Consider the following 25,145-nt stretch of genomic DNA (forward strand, 5'->3'; position numbering starts at 1 on the left):
ATGGGATAAGTCTAAAAATGCTTTTATTGCCAAGTATTTTCCTCATGCTAAGATCACCTCCCTTAGAAATCAGATAATAAATTTTAAACAGCAAGATCATTAACATATTACACAAGCTTGGGAGAGGATGAAATTAATTATTAGAAATTTCCCTACTCATTGTTTAAACCTGTGGATGATTATCCAAATTTTCTATGCGGGACTAAACTTTGTATCCAGAAATCTTCTAGATTCTGTCGCAGGTGGTACCTTCATGGAGGTGACCTTAGGAGAGGCCACTAAAATTCTCGACAACATCATGTCCAACTATTCTCAATGGCATACGGAACAAGGTCCAACTGGTAAGAAGGTAAATTATGTTGAAGAAATCACTACTTTGAATGAAAAGATGGATGCTCCTATGAATTTGGTTGCTAATAAAAATGCTCATATTAATCCTAATGACATGCCATTGTCCACCTTGATTGAGAAAAATAATGATGCTATTAATGTGAATTTTATCTCATGAAATAATTTCAATAACAATGCTTATAGGGGTAATTTCAACGTTAGGCCATATCCCGGTAATCATTCTAGTGGTTATGGAAATTCTTATGGAAATCCTTCTACCAATAATAATAAATTTTCCTCTCCTCTTGAAAATACTGTTAAAGTACTTATTAACTCTCAAAAAAATCAATACTATGGTAGAGGAAAATATGCATACACTCTATACTTTGGCTAAGAACATGGATATAAATGCTCTTGATGTAGAAACTCTTAAAAGTAAAGCTTTGCCACCCAAGCATGATTTTAATTAGTCTATTAAATATATCCAAATATGTGTGAATGCAAGTAGGGAGAGGACTGCAAAACTCAAATCTAAGTGGGAATTCCTAGAAAAAGCTCTCCCACTCGGTTTCTACCAAAATCATGATGAAGATCTTAAAATGATTAGCACTTCTCCTATTGAATCTTTATTTACTTCTGTGAATGATAATGATAAATGGACTCGAGGTGAGTCAACATTAGCTAGTGATCATCCCGTTTGTTTGTAGGGTGATGAGTCTAATGCTAAAACTGAAAAAAGTGGGCTTGGAGAGGTCAAAATTTTATCTAGTGATGTGCCCACTATTTTGGATTACAAGGGCTTTAATTATGAAAGTTGCTATTTCATAGAATGTATTTCCTTATTGTAGTCCATTATTAGCTCACCCAAGGCTTATGAACAAAAAAAGGCTTTCACTAATCATATGGTGGAAGCGATGATAAAAGCATATGATGAGAAACTTGAACTTGAACTTTCTATTCCTATCAAATTGCATGGTGAGTGGGAACCTACTATCAAAATAAAGATAAATAAATATGAATGCAATGGTTTGTGTGACCTTGGTGCTAGTGTTTCAACAATACCTAAATCTCTATGTGATGGGCTTGGTCTCACTAACATTCAAGAGTGTTCCCTAAACTTTTGTCTTGTGGATTCTACCATTAAGAAACCCTTAGGTAGATCGCCACTTCCTCCACTTCCCACGTCGCTGTCGTTTCCGCTCCCACTAGCGTGCTTCCTCAATTCAAAAAACGTGGAAACTCCGCCGCATTTACGGCCCCAAATGGATTATGCATCCATGGCTCGGAATGAAGTGAGTCGAGCATCCAGTGTCCCGTCCTTCTACGGGACTCCAATCACTCGGATAGGCAAGAGGGTGACCAAATCGGCCTTACCATGGTGCGAGTGGGATCCGTCCTAACTCCCCGCTGGATATTCGAAGCTCTAGGCTCATGATCGTCCCATTAGTCAACTTAACTCCCTGAGAGATAAACAATTGCTACAGACTGCAAGCATGAGGTCATACTCGAACACTCAAAATATTTCACTCCTGAATCCGTAGTGGTTTACTGAGAGTCCGAGTGTAATAGCCCCGAGCTACATCACCGACATCTGTGTGACACCAAGGACACTGAGAAGTGCCTTTCATTCGGCCAGTAAAACCTCAACCGATTTGGGGGCTACTGATGGTGTTGTATATTAGGGGTAGGGCGGCGGACCTGAATCCCAGGGCCCACCTGAGGCCCCACATGGACATCAATGTCCTCAAAGCTATAGGCACAATCTCAGTCTCACTCGGGAAAACAGGTTCTCACTCGGATGTTTAGAGTCACTCGGATCACCTTCAGTCAGTCGGACGTGCCATGGCACTCGGACTAAAGCAAGGTGCATATGATGAAGAGACTGCAACGACAACACACTTAAACTACCACATAAAGTACAGTGAAGACCAACATTACGAGTAACGCGGAGTTAGAGCTATTGTTACTAGTAACTTCTGTAGTTATTAGCATTAACTCATCCTTGCAATGGCACTCGACCGGTCGTGGTGCACTCTATATAAGTCGTACCCGAGCACCTAGACGAGGGCTAAGCATTCTGTATTCTCACATCCCCCATAAGAAAACTAGCCTCCGAGCTCAGGACGTAGGGTATTTACCACTCCTGAGTGGGGCCCAAACTCATACATCCGAGTGCAACAAATGCACTGTAGCTAGGCTTCATCCCTCGTTCGTACCCCTCGTACTATTGTCAAGATCATTCCCACGATAGGCGCAGCTTTGACCCCTCCTCCAAGGGAGAGGCGGTGGCTAAGGAAAGAGGAGTCCTTCCTCCCCACGCACCTCCAAGGTGCCTTGCACCACAAGGTTTCTATGTCCTTCCTCCCCAATGCAGCTCCAAGGTGCCTTGCCCCTTAAGGTTTCTACCCCCCTTAGTCGCATGGGCCCTTGGGGCTGGCCCAACAAAGGCTAGGGCGCCCCCCACAACCCATCTTGCCTAAGGGGAGTGGTGAAACCCTCCATGGACTCTTGGACCCCTCTGTAATCCTCTCGCACCTTCCATAAGCACTAGTGGAAAAAAGGATGTTAGTGGCGCACCTATTTTGGATATTAATGGCGCACTATAGGTGCGCCACTATTATCACGCCATCAGTAATTTTTAGTAATGGCGAACATTTGGTGCGCCATTAGTAGCGGTACTACCGCGAGGGGGAGCGGTACTACCGCCAATTTTTTTTTTTCAAAATTAATTTTTTTTCTTCAAATTTTCTTTTTCGAACTTTTTTCCCTATTTTTTCCTAATCTGGGGTCAGTATGCTTAACCTCACTCTGTGGTCAAACTTCCCGAAAGGTCACCCATCCAAACACTACTCGTGCCCAAGCAGGCTTAACTTCTTAGTTCTATCCAACCCCAGCACGAGCTCACTTCACAGGCAATTGTTGATATATCTATCATATCAATCCTATTAACCCTTGTTGATGTCTAGGACTTTGTTCATGTTATGAGTGTGATAAAATTTTGAAAAAATATTTCAAACTTCCCGATCATATTACGTATCATATTTTGAACATTTTTTCCAAAAATAAAATTTGAAAATATTTTTTTCCCATTTCCCCCCTCTAGATCTTAAAAGCCCCATATCTTTTTTGTTAGGTTTTTTTTCCATTTTCCCCCTCTAGATCATATAAAAAACTTTTTAATCTGAGTTCGTATGCAAAAGTTATGTCCATTTTACAAATTCTAGAGAGATTTTGCAAATAAAGTCGAAATTCATATTTGTAAATTTTCCCAACTAGACCACATATCACATGGGAAACTAAATTTTTTTTTGACATTTCCATCATTTTCTTTTTCTTTTTTTAACTGAAAAGGCGGTCCACACGGGGGGTGCATTTGGTCATGGCGGTACTACCGCTGGGTCATAGCGGTACTACCGCCAGGGGGAGTGGTAGTACCGCCCCAATGGTTACCAATGGCGCACCACACCTAGGAATGCGCCATTGGTAACTAGGGTTGTGCATTTGGTGATGGCGGTAGTACCGCTGGGTCATAGCGGTACTACCGCTCCCCCTAGCGGTAGTACCACCCCAATGGTTACCGATGGCGCACCTCCCATGAGTGCGCCATTGGTAACCTGGGTTACTAATGGCGCACATGGGTATGGTGCGCCATTACTAGTTTTCAAAAAAAAAATTGTTAGTATTGGCGCACCGTTGGTATGGTGTGCCATTACTAGTTAAAACTAGTAATGGCGCACTTTCATGTGGTGCGCCACTACTAAGTTTGGCAAGAGGTGGGGGAGGCCAAACTTACTAATGGCGCACCAGAGAGTAGGTGCGCCATTAGTAATATTGTTACTAGTGGAGCACCACTATCTGGTGCGCCACTGCTATATAGCAGTGGAGCACCACTATCTGGTGCGCCACTGCTATATAGCAGTGGAGCACCACATGCACGGTGCTCCACTAATAGCCATATTAGCTATAGGCATTTTTATAGTAGTGAAGCTTCCTGGTACAATACCGGCAAAACCCGAAAGTTTCACGGTAGCCAAAATATGACTTTTTCCATATATAAATCTTTACCTTCGGTCCATTCCAGAGCTCCTCGTGGCGTCCAGGATCTCATCCAGGACTATGAACAACATTCAGTCACCAACGTAAATATCCCAATACTACTCTAGCGTCACTGAATGTTAAGCGTGCGGACCCTACGGGTTCGAGAATCATGTAGACATGATCGAGACTCCTATACGGTCAATAACCAATAGCGGCACATGGATGCCCATATTGTTTCCTACATATTCCACGAAGATCTTTGTAGGTTGAACCATGATGTCAAGGATTCAGTCAATCCCATAAGCAGTTCCCTTTATTTATTAGTATGTTACTTGCCCGAGATTCAATCCTCGGTATCTCCATACCAGCAAGTCTCTTTACTCGTTCTGTAATACAAGATCTCGTTACTAACTCCTTAGTCACATTGATTGCAAGCTTCTTGTGATGTTTTATTACCGAGAGGGCCCATACATACCTCTCTGTCATACGGAGTGACAAATCCCAGTCTCGATCCATGCCAACCCAACACACCCTTGGAGATACCTATAGAGTACCTTTATGATCACCCAGATATGAAGTGGTGTTTGATACACACAAGGCATTCCTTCGGTGTCACGGAGTTGCATGATCTCATGGTGTTAGGAACACATACTTGACATCACATGTTATGCTTCCGGTAGGATCTTGTCCATCACATCATTCTCCTAATGATGTGATCCTGTTATCAAATGAAAACTTATGTCTATGGTTAAGAAACCTTAAACATCTTTGATCAACGAGCTAGTCTAGTAGAGGCCCACTAGGGCATTATGTTGTTTATATATCAATACAATTCTAGCATGGATAATAAACGATTATCATGAATAAGGAAATATGATAATAACCACTTTATTATTGCCTCCAGGGCAAGTTTCCAACAGGATCAAAGTCTTCAAGATGGCGCCCTAAAGAGGAGAACAACGTTGAAGACGACGCCACCGCCCGATACTATAGCAGGATCTCGGCTTTCACCCAAAGAAATTGATCCGGGAGCACAGGTTGTGAAACTCCCGACGATGCCTCCAAGGCAGATAAACGACACCCACGGACGTTGTCACTGTCAACCGGCCAACGCTGACCAAGCTTTTACCGGAGTAGCCACTCCCACTCAACCGATCGAGGTGGGCCCATGTCTCCAGTGCATAACTGGCCAAACGGGCCTGCCCGGCACGGCACGGCCCGTGCTAAACGTCCCTGGACCAGCACGGCCTGCCTAGGCACGTTTAGTAATCGGGTCGTGCCGTGCCAGCCCGTGGGCTGCGCCTCCAAGTCCAACCACGGCCCGGTTACTAAACGGGCCGGTCTGTTGGTCCAATTAGCACGCTGGGCTGTATAATTTTAGCCTCATGGGGTTACTTTTAGGCCTATTGGGCCATATATTATGTATATATATACATTAAAAATATCTAAAAAAGTGTAAAAAAATAATAACCGGGTCGTGCCGTGCCGGCCCGCGTGCCCAGCCTCCGGACCCAGGCACGGCCCGAGGCGTGCCGCGTGCTTGGCACAACCCGTTTAAGTCATGCAGGGCCAGGCCCGTGTCGTGCCTGGCCTGCGGGTTGTCGGGCCGGCCCGACTAGCACGGGGCGTTTGGCCAAGTATGCTCCACTGAACAGCACACCCCACACAGCAAGCGCGCCATTGTTGTGCAAGGCCACGACGGACCTGCAGAGACTAGATTGGGTCCTGCACCCCGCGTCAACCGCGGCCAGAGCCTCCCTACTCCGGCAAGCGGCACCTGGGCACCACCAACAACCAGCAGTACCCCTCCCAGGGAGATAAATTCACCCGCGGTCACTGTACTTGATCACCGAATTCACTTTGGTCACTGGACTGTAGAATACCCTAAATACGGTACTTAATGTCACATCAGTGAACAGTGATGGTCACGGCCGACTCTGTATAGACGTATTCGCTACACGTGGTGCGCTTTTTGTCCACGCGGGGGGTCTTTTGCTTTGGTCGTTGATTTGAGGGGCCATAGTGTAAAATTTATTGGTGGTCGAAGCGGAATTAACTCCCTCATCGTTGCGCTCTGTTTTTGCTCTGTTTCTTCGTTGTTGCGCTCGAGGCTGGTGGTCGGAGGCGCTCCAGGCCGGCGAGGCTGCTAGCGGATTTGCCGTCGGGAGTGAAGTTGTGGGAGGTTTGCCGTCGGGAGTGAAGCTACGCAACACCAACTGCTTTGCCGATGGCCCCTGTTCGTCGCCCGGAGCACGAACCTCCGCCGCAATACGGTAAGAACTGCCCAGAACTTCCTCCGTCGTCCATCCATGCCCCTGTTCCCGTGCATAATCTCTCCTCCAGAGCCTCAATCCATGGATTTTAATTAGAAATTTTGTGGAGAAAGGGGTTACAGCTAGGGTTTTGGTAGGGTTTTGAGAATGGATTTTTGGGGGGATTTAGGTATGGTTTACCACGGGTTTGGGGTGGGGTTTGTAGATACAAATGGTTTGGTTTGCAATGTAGTTTTAAGGGAATTCGGTATGTAGTTTTTGGGGTTGGTAGTTTGTAAATAAAGCAGTTTTTTTTTACAATGCAGTAGTGATCAAGCAATAAAGAGGGTCTTTTGCAATGTAGTTGCTACAAATGGTTGACATTCATGTACTTTGTTGTTGTGAAATTCAGAAATCAAGTTTTTCTTATGTTTTGTGACTGCATATGTGAATTTGTTGATTGTAGGTGATGATGATCCTATGTTTTCTGTTCAAATATGGCATGGAGGTTTTTTCATGGGACAAAGCAGAACCAAAAAATACTATGGAGGGCACAACATCTGGTTTGATAACATAGACAAGAACACATGGTCACCCCAACATGTGAATGATCTCATAGAGCAGATAGGGTATGAGAAGGAAGGAAGGATCACAGTGTACTACTGCATGCCAGGTCTTCAAGTAAGCACAAATGGGCCGAGGGTGATCAATGGAGCTGATGACACAGATAACATGAGAGCTTTTGTTACATTTGGGCATTATTTCATTGATATTTTTTTGGAACATGATGATTCTATCAGGGACTTAGATGATGTAGTTAGGTTCCCAATTAGAGAGCTTCCTCAAGTCTTCAGCCCTATGAAGCCATTGATTGTGGACACATCTGAATCAGGGGGCCTCTTCAAGTCAACAAACACATGCCGTGGGAGGTGGATCCAGCAGCAAGAAGTACAAGAAAGTCAGCATGTTTGATGAGCTGAGAGAGCCTAGGAAGTAGAAACTTTGGTCAATATGTTTGTGGTGAACTAGACCATCATTTTGGTGTTTCTTTTCATGTTCAGTTTAAACTTGGTGGTGTGGTAGTGTTGAACTTAACCTTGGTGTTATGGTGGTGTGGTAGTGTTGAACTTAACCTAGACAGCTATATATATGATGCTTCTTCATGTGATCTCTGCTATATATGTGATGTGCTGCTGCTATATATATGTGCTGCTGCTATATATGATGTGTTGCTACTATATATATGTTAATGAGCTGCTATATATATGATGTGCTGCTGCTATATATATATGATGCTTCTTCATGTGATCTCTGCTGCTATATATATGTTCTGGTATTGGGAAAAAAATTAACAACACAGTAATGCAAAAAGGAGAACAAAGTTCCATAACTTGCATAACATCTTCTTCTACTAATCACAGAATTCCATAACTTGCACAGCTTGATTACATAACCAAAAGAGAAGAACACAGCTTCCTCACAGTTACAAGATCTACCATAACCAAAAGAGAATTCCATAACTTGCACAACTTGATCATAACCAAAAGAGAAGAACAGAACTTCCTCACAGTTACAAGATCTACCTGTAATGCCCCAAGTGTGTAACCTTCCCTTTTTGGTACCTTCTTCATGTGGGTCCAACTTGTCATGGACATGAGAGCTATCTATGCTTATGATTTCATGTGGAGCTCCCCTTGTTTATTTCTCTTTTGCATGCATGCATCCATGCCATTCCATTTCATGCCATGGTGTTATTTACATGTGTGATGCCTTGTGATCTTTGTGTTGGTATGATCCATAATGGTGTGCATATGATATGAGATGCTCTTGATAGTGGTGTGAGAGTTGGAGTGGTGCATTGCTAGTAGTAAGTCTATGTGGTGGTGATAGGTTTTAAAACCTCCCTCTTCCTTTTTATAACATGGTCAAGTTTCACTTGATCCTCTTTTGTTTTAAAGATGTCCTTGCTTTAGCTTATTTTGTGGTGGAGATGATCATGTGTTTGTGCTGTTTTGAAACTTTGTTGAGAGGGTGCAAATATTCACAAAACAGCCCAACAATTCCTGTTTTGTAAATATTAACTTGCTCCTAAAATCCTTTGTCTAATTTATTCAATTAGGTCATATTTTTCCATGACCACGGGTATTTTTGTTTTGTTTTTACCCCTATTAGTTTTTGTTGTGCTTTATTTTCTTCTCTGGCTTTTCCTGTAAATAGAAAACCCCCAGGGTTTGTTTTTCCTTCTATTCTACGCCACCCTGTGGGCTTCCTCCCACAGGCCGGCCCACTCCCTCCTCTCTCTGGCGCAGTAGCCCAGGGCGCGTCCCTCTTCTTCCTCCTTTCCAGCTCGACACCTGGGCCCACTCGTCAGTGACCCAGTGTCATTCCCCTCTGCTTTCCACCGGAGCTCCATCGCGCACATGGCCGTGGCGTGTCCCTCTCCTCCTCCTTCCCCTATTTAATCCCCCTTGGCGTCCGTGCCGAACCTAGGGTTCCTCCTCCTCCGCTGCCACTTCTTCCCCATCTCCCTTTTTTCTCTGTCGACGACCTCAGGTAAGAGGATCGGCGCTTACACCATGGCCGGTCCGTGAAGAAGCTCGTCGCCGTTGTTGTTGTGCCTCTTCTTCCTCTCTAAGGCGTCCTCGAGCTCGCGGGATCTCCAGGGAACCCATTCCCGGTGCAAGGACGGCAAGATCGGCCCTTCTTCCCCTGCTTTGATGACGGCCCCTCCGCTCCGACGATCTTCCCTGACGCAGCTTCCTCCTCTTCTTGCCCTGCGTCCTCTCCGACCAGGATCGGCTTCTTCGTCCGTTGGGTGAGCAGAGCCTTCCTCCCCCTTCCCTGTCTTCGATCGAGCGTAGGATCCGCGGCTTGGCCTCCAGGCTGTTCCCTGTCGCCGGAGCCGCCGTGCAGCATGGTCCCATAGCTGTAGGCCTTCCCAAGGCACGTTAGGTGTAGGAATGGAACCGTGGATGCCAGGGCATCCTTCCATCGATGAGTCGTTGCCTGATTTTGCTTGTGTCGCCGGCGTGGTGGTTCCCCCGTTTCGGCCACCGTGGGTCAGCAGTGGATCCCGAAGGGGTTGCTCAAAAGAGCAGAGCCCCCTTCTGTGTCAAGAGCCGATGCGTAGCATAGTGGTAGTGCGTTGTTGTTGCCAGTTGCACGTCGTGGGTTCGATTCCCTCGATGCCCCTTTTGTTTGTGGATTTTTTGGCACAGTAGTTGTAGAGTAACCTTACCCTGTTTGCACCCTCTCTCCTGTCAAGCCAGTGGCATGTAGCAGAGTGGTGTGGCTATGTGGTGCGTGTGTGGTTGGATCCAGTAGGTCTGGGGTTCGATCCTAGTACCTCCCCTTTTTCTTTTTCTTTTGTCTTCTTTTATTTTTCCTTTGCTGATTTGATATCTAAGCTGCCCCAGATTATTTGTAGCATTGTATTTGTTCTTCCTTTGTTATTTTTGCCTTCCTGCCTAGTTTAGTTGTGTGTGCATGTTTTAGGTTTAGGATATGCGGGTGTGTATGTGTGTGTGAGAAGACTCACATACATGTGTATGTGTGAGTAAGTGCTATATGGTTGTGAGTGTCTAAGTGTGTGTCTTTGTGTGTGTAGGTGCTTTGGAGTTACACATGTGAGTGTGTAGTTGTGTGGGTGTGTGTGGGTTCACCCCACATACTAAGGAAAGTGTGCACCATCACATGTCCATATGTGAGTGTGTGCATACTCTCTTGGATGGTGTGGGTGTTTTTCCCATGAGCTTGTTAGATGTGTTGCATGTGAGAGTGTGGTGGTGTGCCAAGGCACATGGGCATGAGGTCTACCCCTCATGCGCCATATTGATGTTGTGTGAGAGTGCATATGCTTGTGTAGATATAGTTCTAGTGAATAGCACATGTGATGATGCACTATTCACTATATAGGATTCTATGTAGATTTCATTTCCTAGTTTGTGCCCATTTGTTCTATAAAAGTGCATATGTTTTATATATGTTTTTGGGGTAGAATCATCCCATGAATCCATTGTTGAGATCAGTTTTGCCATTGGAACACTTTCTGGAAATGACATATTTCAGATTTGTTCTATATTTGGAGCTTGGTCTCATGAGTTGTGGTGTGCACAATAGGTTGATTCCTTGTTGTGGAATTAGAGGGTGACCCCCTCTACCACTTGTTGCTTTTGTTTCATGCTTAGGAATTCATATGTGCAAGTTGTGCTCATTCAAAGTAGGCATGTGGCTGAAATTCCAGATTAGTAAGTGTGAGAATCTGTTTATATTTTCTTCTCCTGTTGATGAGCTTGTGCAGGTTAATGTGTTGTGATTCAGCCTAAGCTTTCAACTAGGAAGTTGTAGATTATGTGTTTGTCTAGCTCCCTGTATATTTTCATTCCATTTGGGGTCCTGTAGATATTGTTTTGGGTGCTGTAAAAATGCTTCAGAGCATAAACACATAGTGAGAATCTGGAATTTTCACTAAGTCCGTGAAATCTGATATTTTTGGGCAAGTTAGCAGTTGTGTAACTTTATGTGTAAAACTCCTTTGTGTGATTTTTTGCTTGTTCTTGTAGTACTCTTGGATAGCTACTACCACATATCTTATTTGGCATGTTTGGGTGGCTGTAGGTGCTTTGCATGTAGCTCTCAAAGTGCTATGATGCTGTTTATGGCAGATTGTGTAGTTTTGGTATTTGGATGTTTGTGAGTGCATAGTTGATGGTGTGGTGATATTCTTTGCACCACCCCATCCATGTTGGTTTGTTTTATGTCTTGGCAACCTAGAAACACTAGAGATATGCCATTGGAGTGTGTTGTGATGTATTTGACACGTAGCACTTCATTTCTTGTTTCGTTGTTTCCCGTTGATCCGTAGCTCCGTTTGTAATGTTCTTTATATGCTTTGCACCGTTTTCACGTGACGCATCTGATCATGTCATTCTCATGCATGTCAAGATAGATTATAGTGCATTTTTGTCCAGGAGCATGTATTTACTTCTCATGCTTGTGCTAGTGATAGAAATAGAGATGCATGCTCATATTCATCTCATGCATCATATGCTTGTTGCATCTTGAGGTGTTGTTGTTCATTGGATGCTATTTTTATGTTGGGTAGCACCGGGATCGGAGAATGAGTACGTGGATTCGGGAGAGTACGTGCAGGACGAACAAGAGAGCAGTTCCAAGCTGAGGATATCACAGGCAAGATGATATGACCTTTATTCCATCTCTAGACTTGTTATGCTAGATTACGTTTCCTTGTCATATGCTCGCTGCCTACCACTGAAATAATTGCCTCCTGAATTGCCATGAAACCCAAACACTTATCCCGTCCTAGCAAATCTTGAATGGCTAAGTAGGCTTTGCTAAGCTTCTAATGTTAGCGTTGCTAGTTGCGGGTGCTTTTTCTCATGTGATAACATGAGTTGATATCATTATGTTAAGTCTGTTATTTAATTAATGCACCTATATACTTGGTAAATAACGGAAGGCCTAGCCTTTTGCCGGGTGTTTTGTTCCGTTATTGCCGCCATAGTTACCGGCTACCGGTGTTTGATTCCATAATGATCGCTCCTAACACGTTCGGGGCTGTTATGGGGACCCCCTTGATAAATCACGTAGTGTTAAGACTTGTCCGACAGGACCCAACATTGGTTTTAATCTGCTAATCACTTAATAATAATCTGCATAGGGAATAGCTACCCCGAGGAATTTAATCAACAACCCGGGCCAGTGCTCCTCATGAGTGTTGGTCCACCCACCTAGCAGTCGGCAAATACCACCCCGAGGAAACTTGAGGTTTGGTTATTGTCCACTATGCATAAACGGTGTTGTCCCGAGACTGAGATATGCGGCTCTTATCAGGATCGTCGACACACCGGGAGGTCCTGCTAGTCTTGTCTTACCTTAGCGATATATCTTGCGTATAGGATTCCCGGTGAAGCTTTGGTTCTCCCCAGAGTTGTGGTTTTCCTCTAAGGAATCCGACGAGATCACGAGATTTGTGATAGAGGATTACTTTGCGGCCCGTGTACGTTTGTGATGGACAGTTGGAGCAACCTTGCAGGGTTTAATCTTTCGGAAAGCCGTGCCCGCGGTTATGTGGCAACTTGGAATATTTGTTAACATCCGGTAATAGATAACTTAAACATAAGCTAATAAAATTGCCAACTGTGTGCGTATCCGTGACTGTCCCCTTCGAAGATCTCTCTTCGATCGGGAACACGGTGGGTTATGATTGACGTAGGTAGGTGTTCAGGATCACTTAGTGATCATCTATCATCGACCGCTAGAATAGACCACCTTCAATACTTGTTCTACGTAAGTTAGCCACCATATTAAAGCTTAGGATGTTGCAACTTAAATACTCCACCTTTCCAACCTAATAACTTGACTAGTTCTGGCACCGAGGTCATAGATTGCTGAGTCCCCGTGGCTCACGGATTCTTTCACAACACTAACAGGTTCAGGTACCCCCGAGACAGGTGATCCCGATGGCACCCAGCTGGCATGGCAGTACGATGAGGAGAGCGACCGCCTGTACGTGAACTATCCAGAAGACCGAGGCGTGGTCGTGATCATGGGCAAGCATGCAGGGTAGCATAGTCATTTCCCTTGTTTTGTAATCCGTAGCGGAACTACCTTGTTTGGATGCGTGATGTAACTCTGATATACTTATGAGATGGCAATTGAATCCCTTATTGTCATTTTGTTGATATTATGTATGTGCTATGTTACCACGTTTGCGAAACGCTTAGATGCGCTTCTTTCCAATTAGGGGCCTCGTTCCCCAAATCGGAAAGGACCGCATCTTAGTCGTTACAGTACCATAACTTCATCACTAGCATCAGACACATCATGCACAAGAGCACACCTACTCCCACGACTATCTTCAACAGAAGAACAATCTGCCTGCCAACCTGCAACAATGATGCATTCATCCTCTCCTCAGAGCATGGACCCCTAATAAATCCAGCTCTAGCTCTTCTCTGTTCATTGCGTCGCTCCAGCTCTTCTCTCGTGTCTTCAGACCACCCAATTGCATCAACAACATTAGCTCCAGTGAGAAACTTCTTCTTTACCAAGATAGCAACATACTCCCTCTCCCAATGCCAGAAATTGCATCCATTCTGTCAAAATAAATGCAAAAATCTGAAAACAAAATGTGGCAAAACACACAGTTTTTACAGATCAAAACTGAAGAACATACACCATGGCCGGGGCAGCGGTAGTACACCCATCCAGGATGATCCTCGGTGCTGGAAACATGCTTCATCACGAAGGAACCACACGCCCCGGGGCAGTCGATGAGGTGGATGAATGGGCGGCCGCGGCCATGGAAAGAGCTCGATGGAGACATGCTCGACAACCGCGACGACGCTGGCAGTGAGTGGTCGTTGGTGGACTACGACGCCGACGATGAGTAGTGCTGGGCGGGCGGCAACACCGGCGACGACTGTTGCGATTTGGTCGACGACGGCGACTAGAGCTGGGCGAAAGAGGAACTGGGCGATGAGTAGTGTTTGACCCCGCCTATTTTCCAAATCAGCCACTCAAATCAAACGGACATATCAAATGACCCCTGTGTGGCTTGCGTGGCACTGCCAAAGGGTCAAAAAGCACGCCAGGTGTGCCAAATACGTCTATACAGAGTCGGCGATGACCATCACTGCTCATTGATGTGATATTAAGCACCGTATTTAGGGTATTCTTCAGTCCAGTGACCAAAGTGAATTCGGTGATTAAGGCCCTGTTTGGAACCACCCAGATTATATAATCTGGTTTTTATAATCTATTGTATTTCCAAACAGCACAGTTTATATTGTAGATTTCATAAACTAGATGACCAAATTATTATAATCTCATAACCTGCTCTACCCCAGCTAAGATGAGATTATGGATTACAAATGACGTGTTACCCATGTAAACTTTAAGAGAATTACGCAGTGTCACCGCCACTTTCCTATTTTTCCTTGTAAACAGAGGGCAAACATGTCATTGTACAATTTAAAAGCTGGTTTACAGTTTATATAATCTGGCCTCCAAACATGTCCACCTGAATTATTTTTATAAACCAGATTATATAATCTATGTTCATAATCTATTATGGTTCCAAACAGGGCCTCAATCCAGATTATATAATCTGGTTTTTATAATCTATTGTATTTTCAAACAGGACATTTTATATTGTAGATTTTATAAACTAGATGACCAGATTATTATAATCTCATAATCTGCTCTACCCCAGCTAAAATGAGATTATGGATTACAAATGACGTGTTACCCTTGTAAACTTCAAGAGAATTACGCAGTGCCACCGCCACTTTCCTATTTTTTCTTGTAAACACGCGGCAAGTATGTCATTGTACAATTTAAAAGCTGATTTACAGTTTACATAATCTGACCTCCAAACATGTTCACCTGAATTATTTTTATAAACCAGATTATATAATTTATGTTCATAATTCAGATTATTATAATCTATTATGGTTTTAAACAGGCATACCCGCGGGTGAATTTATCTCCCTCCCGGGCCGCCAGGCACGAACGAACTGCTAGCGACCAGCCAAGCAGTCAAGCCGTCGCGCCACACCTACCATAGCGACCTTCGTCGCCCTGACGAAACCGCCACCACCGCCCGGTCGCGGTCACCTCGCGCAGCCTGATGCCAGATCTGCTCTGCTCACCGCTCACCGCGCTCCCGCGCACACCAGATCTGGGCCTCACGCGCGCATGCGCCCTTAGCAGCATCTGGCCGCCCCCTGCAGACCGCGTGACTGAAGTTGCGCGCACCCGTCTCTTGCCTCCATGTTGCACGCCCGCCCGCCAGATCTGGGCCGCACCTGACCCGCCGTGCGCCCGCTGCAGGATCTGGCCGCCCTTGGGCCAGCACCACACGCCGCAGCGCACCACCCACAACCATGGCAGGCCACGCACTCGAGCGCCGCCAGCCCGCGGCTTCACCGTGCCGCTCCGGCCCGCCCCAAGCTGCCACGCGCCTGAGCTCCCTCCAAATCAACCAGCTTGCGCTGCTCGATCTGGAAAAGGAGGAAAACAGCCTCGCCGCCACCTAGCCAAACGGGCTTTGCCTGGCGGCGCCTGCCGGCAGCGGCGGCAGCGAGTGGAGTTGGGCGTCGGTGTGGAGCGCTGGCGGCGGCTAGGGTTCGCTCCCTGGTCGCCCGCGGGAGCGACGGAAGGGAGCGCGCCGAGCATGCGAGTTTCAAATGGCAGTACCCGAGATAATTTTAATTATGTTAAAGTCATATAGTACTCTTTCTGTTCTGAATTAACTGCCGCTGAAATAAGTGTAGTCTTATTCTTCTGAGGAGTTGTCTTTCAAATGGAAGGAGTTGCATAACCAGGCCAACTCACACCGTGCAAAGCTTTACACAATGAAAAGTGAGGTTAGAGCATCTCTAGTAGAACCCCCAAACCCTTAAAAATAACCGTTTTCTTACAGTTTTCGTCCGAAAAACGGCGTAGACTAGAACCCTTAAACCCGTAAATATTTTTAGAGGTCCGACCCTCAAACGCCATCGCAGCCTGTAGAAGTGAGGGTTGGGGGGAGTTTCTCCCCCCAACCTGCACTCCATTTCCTCGCGAGCGCGGGAGGAAGTTTCAGCTTCCTTCCCTCCCTCCGCAGCGCCGCCGCCGCTCCGCTCCGCCGCCCCTCCCTCGATCCGCCGCCGCCGTCCCGCCCTCCGCCGCCTGCGCCCCGCCCCGGCCGCCCTCCGCCGCCTGCGCCCCGCCCCGGCCGCCTGCCCCGTCCGCATCGCGCGGCCGTCCCTCCGCCGCCACGCCCCGCCCCGGCCGCCCTCTGCCGCCGCCGCCCCGGTCGTCCCTCCGCCGCCACGCCCCGGCCGTCCCGCCGCCGCCCCGCCCTCCGCAGCGCCTCCGCCCCGGCCGGCCCTCCGCTCCGCCTCCGCCTCCACGCCGGCCCTCCGCAGCGCCACCCGCCGCCGCCCCGCCGCAGCGCCGCCCCGTCCCCGCCGGCCCTCCGCAGCCCCGCAGCGCCGCCCCGTCCCCGCAGCCCCGCCCCGCCGCAGCCCCTCCGCAGCCTGGGTCATCTCCGTCAGCAACGCCTACGGCCTGGGTCATCTCTGTCGCCTACAGCCTGGGTCATCTCCGTCAGCAACGCCTACAGCCTGGGTCTGAATCAAACTTCTCTACTTCACGTTTACTAAATTTCACTGAATTTACTGAATGTGCATAGTCTCTGAACCCAAGTCTGAATGTGCAAGGTCTGTTTCAGGAACAATAAATGTGTGTGGTCTATTTAGCACATTCAGAGACTACACACAACTGTTTGGACTTCTACGGACTTTACTGAATGTTCGTAGTCTCTTTGTTTACCGAACAAAATGGTTTTGATTGCCACTGAGCAATTAACTGAGCATTTATTTTAATTGATCAGCTCCTGTTTGTGGTCTAATTCTTATACCCTCTCTGCTGTTGTTTGTGGTGTGTGTTGTTAATGGATCTTCAGGTCGTGGATCAATAAGGAAAATCATGAAGTAATCCTGTTATCTAATCATGTGTAATTGTCTCCGTGAGTAATGCATGTGTATTGTATGTCTAAATGTCTAATTGTTCATGTAACATCATGGATTTTTATGACCTGAAATTATCATGCGTGAATAAAATCAATGGATATGGTATTCATTCTTTTTCAAACCTTATGTGTTTCTTTCTGCTTGAATGAATGGGGTACAATACAAGTTCCGCAACAAGGGACTTTTTTTGCAATTAAGTTCTCTCCTTAATTAACTTCCTGGTCATTATTGTTTTATTCGGTGTTGTAATAATAACTAGAATGATTATTGTTTTATGTCAAATGTGATTGAATTTGTGATATGTCATATGATGAAATGTGTGATATATGAATGACAGTTTTAAGGTTTGGGGTTGGGGCAAAGACTAGAACTCTCAAACCCAACCCTTATAACGGTTCCGTTATAAGGGTTGGGTTTGAGGGTTCTAGTCTTTGTTCCGTTATAAGGGTTGGTTTGAGGGTTCTAGTCTTTGCCCCTGTTTTTCAACCCTTAAAAGAGTCAAAAATGTGCAATTTTCAACCCTTAAAACTGGTTTTTGTTTTAAGGGTTTGAGGGTTCTACTAGAGATGCTCTTAGACTCTTATAACATCAAACACTTAGCTGTTCCGTAGACTTGTGTATCTTATCATTTTATTTTTTTGTTTCTTATTGTATGGCCGGTTGTATTTTATAGTTTGCTTTATATATAAAACAGGACGAAAGCTACTAGCAAACACTCATGATCTTAGCTCCATGTCGCAATCACATCATAACAACTACATCCTCCATCCCATAATACAAAAACGATTTTGATACTAGTATAGTGTCAAAAACGCTGTTACATTATGGGACGGAGGGAGTGTTACGACTCAGTACCTATGAATGCACACACCCATCCTAGTAACAGTAATCGGCAGGCTGCCCACTGCAACATCCTAAATTTCGAACGGACATCAGTAATCTATTTTGCCACGGTTCCGTGCTTGTTCAAGTACTCCATCGCCACAGCAGCATGGAAGGCAGCTCCCACCGGGAGCACACCCTCATCGATCACAAAGTTGGGGGAGTGGAGTGGATGCACCGCGGTTGCCATGGCCTCGTCGCGGGTTCCTATCATGAAAAATGCCCCTGGGAATCTCTGCGTGTAGAACGAGAAATCCTCCGCGGCCATCATTGGGCCACCTGTCTTGACGTGGCCTTCTCCAAGCATAGCCTCTGCCACTGATCTGGCATGATCGTACATCCCTTCGTCGTTGACGGTGGCTGGGTATGGCCGGCCCTCCTCATCCATGAAGTCGACGGTGGCAGTGCAGCGGCTCAGGACGGCTTGCGCTTCCACAATCTTCCAAAGAAGCATAAAGTTATTATCCAGGTCTCAGCTTCTGAGATATGTTCGAGACTGGAAAGTGTTTGTTTTGATTTACCCCCTTGATCCTCTTCTTAAGATATGATAGACCTTCTGTTGTCAAGCTCCTGAACGTGCCACCGAAGCAAGCTGACTCAGGAATGACATTGTAAGCATCGCCTCCTTTCACGAATGTTACTGAGACCACCTGAAAATACGTATACAATACCATATCATTCGCAAAGAAACACCTCTTATCTGATGCACAAATTAAGACAAACGTACATAGGGCTGGATATTTGAGATAGTATAATGCCATTAATACACGCATCCTATGCGGATCACATACCGCGCCTTGGAGGGGATCGATTTCCCGGGCTACGATTTGTTGGAGGCTGATGATGGCAGAGGATGCCATGACGATGGGGTCGACAGCATGGTTTGGCATCGCTGCGTGACCGCCTTTCCCAGTGGCCGTTATCAAAAACCGGCCAGATGCTGCCATGAACGGACCTGGCCTTGAGGCGACGGTACCCACTGGAAGACTTGGGTCGACATGCAGACCAAAAATGGCGGACACATCGTCTAGAACACCTTCTTCTAGGACATGGTACGCCCCGGCATATCCTTCTTCTGCTGGCTGGAAGACAAGCTTCACTGTACCCTAACAAAAACAAGAGGCAACTATCGTAAGTTAGGGTTTTTTTTTTTGAGGGGTACTATCGTAAGTCAGGTGATACCTCCTATTGGACGCCTGTAGGCATCGTCAACTAGGCAGGCAACACCCAAAAAGCAAGGGCAAATGGGCCGGCACACTCTGGCATGTGTGATTTTTCTTTCCTCCTGGTTTTTTACTCTTTTTTTTTCAAAAATAATTGGCTTTTTTAGGGGCTAAAATATTTGAAATCCTATTGCATGTATATAGATGTTCAGCATAAGTTTTAAAACGTTAGTGTGTACTAAAATCTGCTCATCGTATATTAAAAAAAATTAACATGCTGTATTAAAAAAAAAGGACGAAAACAGAAAACCAGAAAAGGCTTGAAATAATAGGAAAGAAAAAAATCTCAAAAGAAAAACAACATAAACGAACAAAAAAATGAAGCCAGTGAGGCGTCAACTAGTATTCACCGAGTTAGGTTACAGAAATTTGGTGTTAGGAACCTCTCCTAATCAGACCTCGATATATAGAAACAAGTGAACACTTGTGATTACTAGTAGTCAAGAGCATAAGATTCTCCGACGATGTTCCATGGAGAATCAAGCTGCAAGTTAACACATGCTGGTCAATGGTCACACAATGGCTTATACCTTGATGTAATCCTTCCAAGAATGAAGTAGCTTAGCAGCTCCCAGAAGCATTGATGTGTGAGCATCATGTCCACAAGCATGCATTTTCCCACTCTCCTGGCTTTTGTATTCCGAATCTACCAACTCCTGTGAAGTGGCGAGAAAAGCATAATTGTTCATAGTGTGTTATAAAAGAGCAATGTCAAAGGTGTATAAACGGCTGACCAAACGATTGCAAAATCCTCGTTTAATGGAAATACGGACAATAGTGGTTCAATGTTTCACTCCTTGTGTCTTGGTTGTACGATTTTTTTTAAACAAGGCAAAAGTCTTGCCATTTTCATTGATTAAGAAGAAAGTTTGTGAGATACACACCGCTCACGTGGCACAAACGCTAACTAATTACTCTCGCACCGCTCACGTGGCACAAACGCTAACTAATTACTCTCGCGGCATTACATTATTCAAATGCTTGGCACCCGCAATGGCCCAAAACGATGCCTCATCCTTAATAAGGCTAACAATCACGGCCACCGGTGCCGCTTTATTTCTAAAGACGCGCGCGTTTCTTTTTTTCCGAATCTCCCATCCAACAAGGTGGATCAGAGATGAGAGAGCCTTTCTTTGATGTGCAATGTTGATAATTCCTTGCCACCAAGTTTTAACCGTGGGGAAGATATGTCAATCCGTCATGTCAACTTGAAGATCCAACCATGAGAACACCTCCTTCCAGACACGAGTTGAGAACCGTCACTTGAATAGGAGGTGGACCGCCCATTTCTGCACTTGGCTACAAAGAGGGCATTGATCGCAATTGGGCCATCCTCTACGCTGAAATCTATCCGCTGTCCAAATCCTGTTTTGGGTGACCAACCATGTAAAAAAATTGCATTTGGGGGGTGACCAAACCTTCCAAACCATATCCTGCAAGAGTGAACGGAGATGTCCAGCAAACTGGGCCTTGGAAGCCGACGATGCAGTGTAGATCCGATAATTAGTGAGCTTTCGGATGATAGAATCACGAACTCCAGGTTGAATGTTGGCATTGTCTAGCTTTTCCCAAAGAGTGGCGAATTTCTGAATGTGAGCAAACGTCATCCCATGCTGAGTATTGATGTGATTAACCCAAGCATTGTCCATCAAAGCCTTGTTCACTGTGGCCCCCTTTTTTCGTGAGATCTCGAAATTTTTGGTGCAATGTCTTTGGGCCTCATCCCCTCAAGCCAAGATGACTCCAAGAACCTCGATGTTGCAGCATCACCAATAGTAACCTTAGTAGCTGCCGCGAAGATGTCCCGATCTTTACTGTTGCACGGAGTTCCCAAGCCAAACCAAGCTCTCGGAGGTTCATCCCATCCAAGCTAAAGCCATCTTAAGCGCAACACAGTAGCGAACTTCCCAAGGTTAAAAATCCCAAGGCCCCCAAACTCCTTAGGATTGCAGACTAGCTCCCAATTGATTTTACACTTGCCACGGACACCTTGTCCGAACCAGCCCAGAGATAGGCGCGCCGCAAGGAGTGAATCTTCCTAAGCACTTCCACTCAGGGCCGGTCCATACATATTCGGGGCCTGGGGCGAGACGATAAAATGAGGTCCTTGTATATAAATAAAAATTAAAAATATATTGTATTTCCAAAGCAATTCTGTACATAGCATAGGCTGATGGTTGAGAGAACTACATCATAATAATATGAAAATAATATAGTTCTACAAAAGAGCGTTCTTTTAAGTTGCACAAAGAGACTATCATCTTGCTCTTCTAAGTATGAAAACATTGTCAAAACTGATAGCCACTTGAACCATTTATGTTTTTTTTCACTTTATTTCTCACATATAAACATTTGTTAGAACACATGTCACCAAATAATTACAGGAAAAACTGTAAATACAGGGAACAAAAGCATTTGGGTATGGGCATATGGCTTGATGTCGAATTGTCGACGTAGTTTCCTTGGATCCAATGAAGGTTTGAAGAACAGGCCAACAAAAAAGTAGGAACTAGAAAGAGAAGAATTGAAGATGTCAGGTGGAGCAATCAAAGGCCGAGAGGCGGGTTGTTTAACAACGAATGAAAAGAGTACTTGATTAGGCTAAGGAGGGAGACGTACCATCTCTGATGTGGTGATGCCTCAAGCGTCTATTAATGGGGAACACTGAGGATGCTATGGGAGATGATTGGGGAAGGGAATAGCACCATCGGTCTCCATTAATGGATGCACGGGAGCACCATCTCGAATTTGGAAGTGAACGGGAGCGGCGACGTTGTTCTCTGGGATTGGAGAATTTGGGGAGGAGCCGAGGAGGCAAGATTGTTTTAGGAGCCGAGGAGGCGAGGTGACCGTAGGAGATCGATGGAGTGCTGCAGCAGCATATTGAACTAGGGACCGATTCTTTCGGTTCGAAAAAGCTAGCTACGTGGTGGGTTTGGGCCTTTTTTCTTCCTCCTATTTTTCTAGACCTAAATAAAAAATATAATAATACATATATGTAATACTACCTGGGACGGGCCCCTCCCTCCTACGGGCCCAGGGCGGTCGCCCTGTTGCCCCTGCCTATGGGCCGGCCCTGCTTCCACTGGAAGGTCAAGCAGTGTAAGATGGTAGATGGACACAGCCGTGAGCACCGCTTTGACAAGGGTCATTCGACCCGCGATAGCAACATGCCCCCCCCCCTCCACGGTGCAAGCTTCCCGGCAGCTTTATCTTCTAAGTGTTGCAAGTGGACCCTCCTCAACCTTCTGATCGCAAGCGGTACACCGAGATAACGGATGCGGAAGGAAGAGCGGCAGGCCGGGAGAGACTGCAAGATGTTATCAAGATCAACGCCCTCGCACCGGATTGGCGCAACCAGACTCTTAGGGCCTGTTTGGTTTCAATAAGTCAGGTGACTTATAAGTCAGGTGGCTTAAAAACCAATGACTTATAAGTCACGCCTGTTTGGTTGTCATCTGACTTATAAGTCACCTGACCACACGTTCCCATGCAAAAGTGGGTGACTTATAAGTTTGAAGTTGGGATGGAGCAACTTATGACTTATAAGTTGGGGTGACTTATAAGTTGGGTCTGTTTGATAAAATAAGTCACTTTTTACACTTTTCAACTTATAAGTTGATGACTTATTTGAAACCAAACAGGCCCTTAGCGCAGTTGGTGACCTAGCCCGTGGCCTCCCCGAAGGAGGCAAGCGTAGCGGTGAGGAACTGGACATCTTCCTTGATATTAATTGCCGTTGTGTTTCATAGAGTTTTACCATGTTTTAGAATTCAAAAAAATTAACCTGTAAAAATATATTCAACAGTGTTCTTGTTTCAAAGTACTAGTACTAGAACTCAAACATGTAAACATGTCATAAATTGGACTTCCTGATTCATCAAAAAAAAAGATTGAAGCTTCAAAATTATACTCCCTCCGTCCCAAAATAACTGTCTCAAGCTTAGTACAAATTTATACTGGAGCTAGTACAAAGTTGAGACAATTATTTTGGGACGGAGGGAGTATGAAAAAGTATGGATGATGAGGTGACGTTGGGTGCGAGGGGATAGAGGAGACAGGTTGCCACAAATAATGTTGAGGCGGGCACCGTAGAATCTCTTTTCAGTTTACCCCTTCTTTGGATTGAACCTGTCTTCTTTCCCTGATTACAATTTTCTCATCTCTTTCTCATTGTGGGAAAATCATGGAGCGGCATACTTTGAAAAGCGTGGTCAACGGATGTTGTGCCAATTCGCAGTCGATCAAATTGCTGGAAAATGAACTTGCCGAACCTAGTTGAACGAAAATATCTCAGAACCGGGTAGCGTGCGTACCTGTAAGGGGAGCGCGTCCATGTCCGCCCGGAGCGCGACCACGGGCCCAGCGCCGCCGCTGCCGACGATCGTGGCCACCACACCGGTCTGGGCGACGGGCCAGGAGTAGGACACGCCGATCGTGTCCAGCTCGGCGCGGACGAGCGAGCTCGTGCGGTACTCGTGGAAGGCCAGCTCCGGGTACTGGTGGATGCGCCGCCGCACGCTGCGCAGCCACGCGGCGAACCCTGAAGCGTGGGCCGCATCCAGGAAGTCACCCGCCGGAACCGTCTCCGCCGCCGCCGTAAACTAAGAGCATGCGTTCGTGGACAGTGACAAGACATCTCTCATTTGGCGCAATCCGCAGTCATGATCCTCAAATATCCGTCACAAATTCATGCATAAAAGGTTGTGGGAGTTTATTACTTAACTAAAATCCTATATTAGAAGTAATTAAACTCAAAAAGATAATTGAAGTTCACCCCTTCCTCGTAGGCCACTTTCTTTTGGGGTCTCATATGCGGCCGTTGTTCTCGGTAAAGGTTGCGAGACCTAAATCCGTCAAATCTTTCGCTAGATGCACAACTTCCACAAGTCATCTATAAGTTCCTCGACGACCGCTTTCAGCATTGTCCCCGAAGTACTGCTCTACTCCTGCAGCTTCTTTCAGTCGGCGGCCTCCTCCTCCTTCTTGGCGAGCTCCTTGAGGAACTTTGCATTGTCACCCATGAGTCACACGGCGAGGCCGGTCGCCTTCTCAGATAAGGCATCGCTAATCTTGAGCAGCTTCACCAATCTGTCGACCAGCTCCTCATGCCTAATTAGGTGAGCGATACTAGCATCGTCGATGGTCGAAGACTTCAGCACCGTCATTTCTTCGCGTTCGTCGACGCGGCAATTGCGCTTGAGAGAGCCATCGCCTGCCGGTGAGAGCTCGTTCCAGGGCTAAAGCGGCGCGCTGGGTCATCTTTGCTATGTCTGCCGCGCATCAGCGAGACCTTTCTATTGCTTCCGCGGCTTTGGTCTTTGCTCCCTGGTTATATGTTGACCCGAAACTCCTCCTACCGGTCATGGCGGAACGACTTGACATGAAAGACCTATTTAGTGGGTGACGAGGAAAGGAAATGGTGAGTAATTTTCGAGTGGGTAGTTTTTATAGCCCGATGCTAAGTGTGAACAGGTTTAGGTTGATCGGTGTGAACTGATTTGCAATTATTTATTGCGTGGTAATCTGAAACATGACGAGAAACACGCTTAAAATGTATTGATGGTTCTGGGCTCGAAGCCCGAAAAACACCTTGCTAAACTTGACTGTTTTGTTGTGTTTCCTAATCGAAAACAGTTCGTCCTAGTGAACCGTATATCGTTTATCACACACACCTTGATCTGGCTGATCGTTTTTGTTGTGTTGCCTAACCGCAAACAATTAATATGAGTGAACTGTATGTCGTATATCACACACACCTTTAGTTGGCTGCCCGTTTCCGTTGTTCTACCTCATCGCAAACAGTTCATTAGAGTGAACCGTATGCCACACATCGCACACGCAACTCTAATTTGAATCGTGTTTGATGTCTCCGCCAT

The 25,145-nt window shown here is 46.0% G+C and overlaps 1 protein-coding gene across 1 annotated transcript; it reads right to left on the reverse strand.

Moving 5' to 3' along the window:
• Positions 1-17,864: 17,864 nt before the first annotated feature.
• On the reverse strand, positions 17,865-23,869 carry LOC123396671 (IAA-amino acid hydrolase ILR1-like 7). The gene is made up of 5 exons (XM_045091540.1): positions 23,583-23,869; positions 19,797-19,922; positions 18,835-19,149; positions 18,565-18,693; positions 17,865-18,482 (listed from the first exon to the last, which is right to left on the reverse strand). Exons 1-5 carry the CDS (start codon positions 23,601-23,603, stop codon positions 18,102-18,104), a joined length of 972 nt encoding a protein of 323 aa, XP_044947475.1. The 5' UTR covers positions 23,604-23,869; the 3' UTR covers positions 17,865-18,101.
• Between the last annotated feature and the right edge of the window lie 1,276 nt (positions 23,870-25,145).

This window comes from Hordeum vulgare, chromosome 5H (assembly GCF_904849725.1).
Source record: "Hordeum vulgare subsp. vulgare chromosome 5H, MorexV3_pseudomolecules_assembly, whole genome shotgun sequence".
Classification (NCBI taxonomy): Eukaryota; Viridiplantae; Streptophyta; class Magnoliopsida; order Poales; family Poaceae; genus Hordeum; species Hordeum vulgare.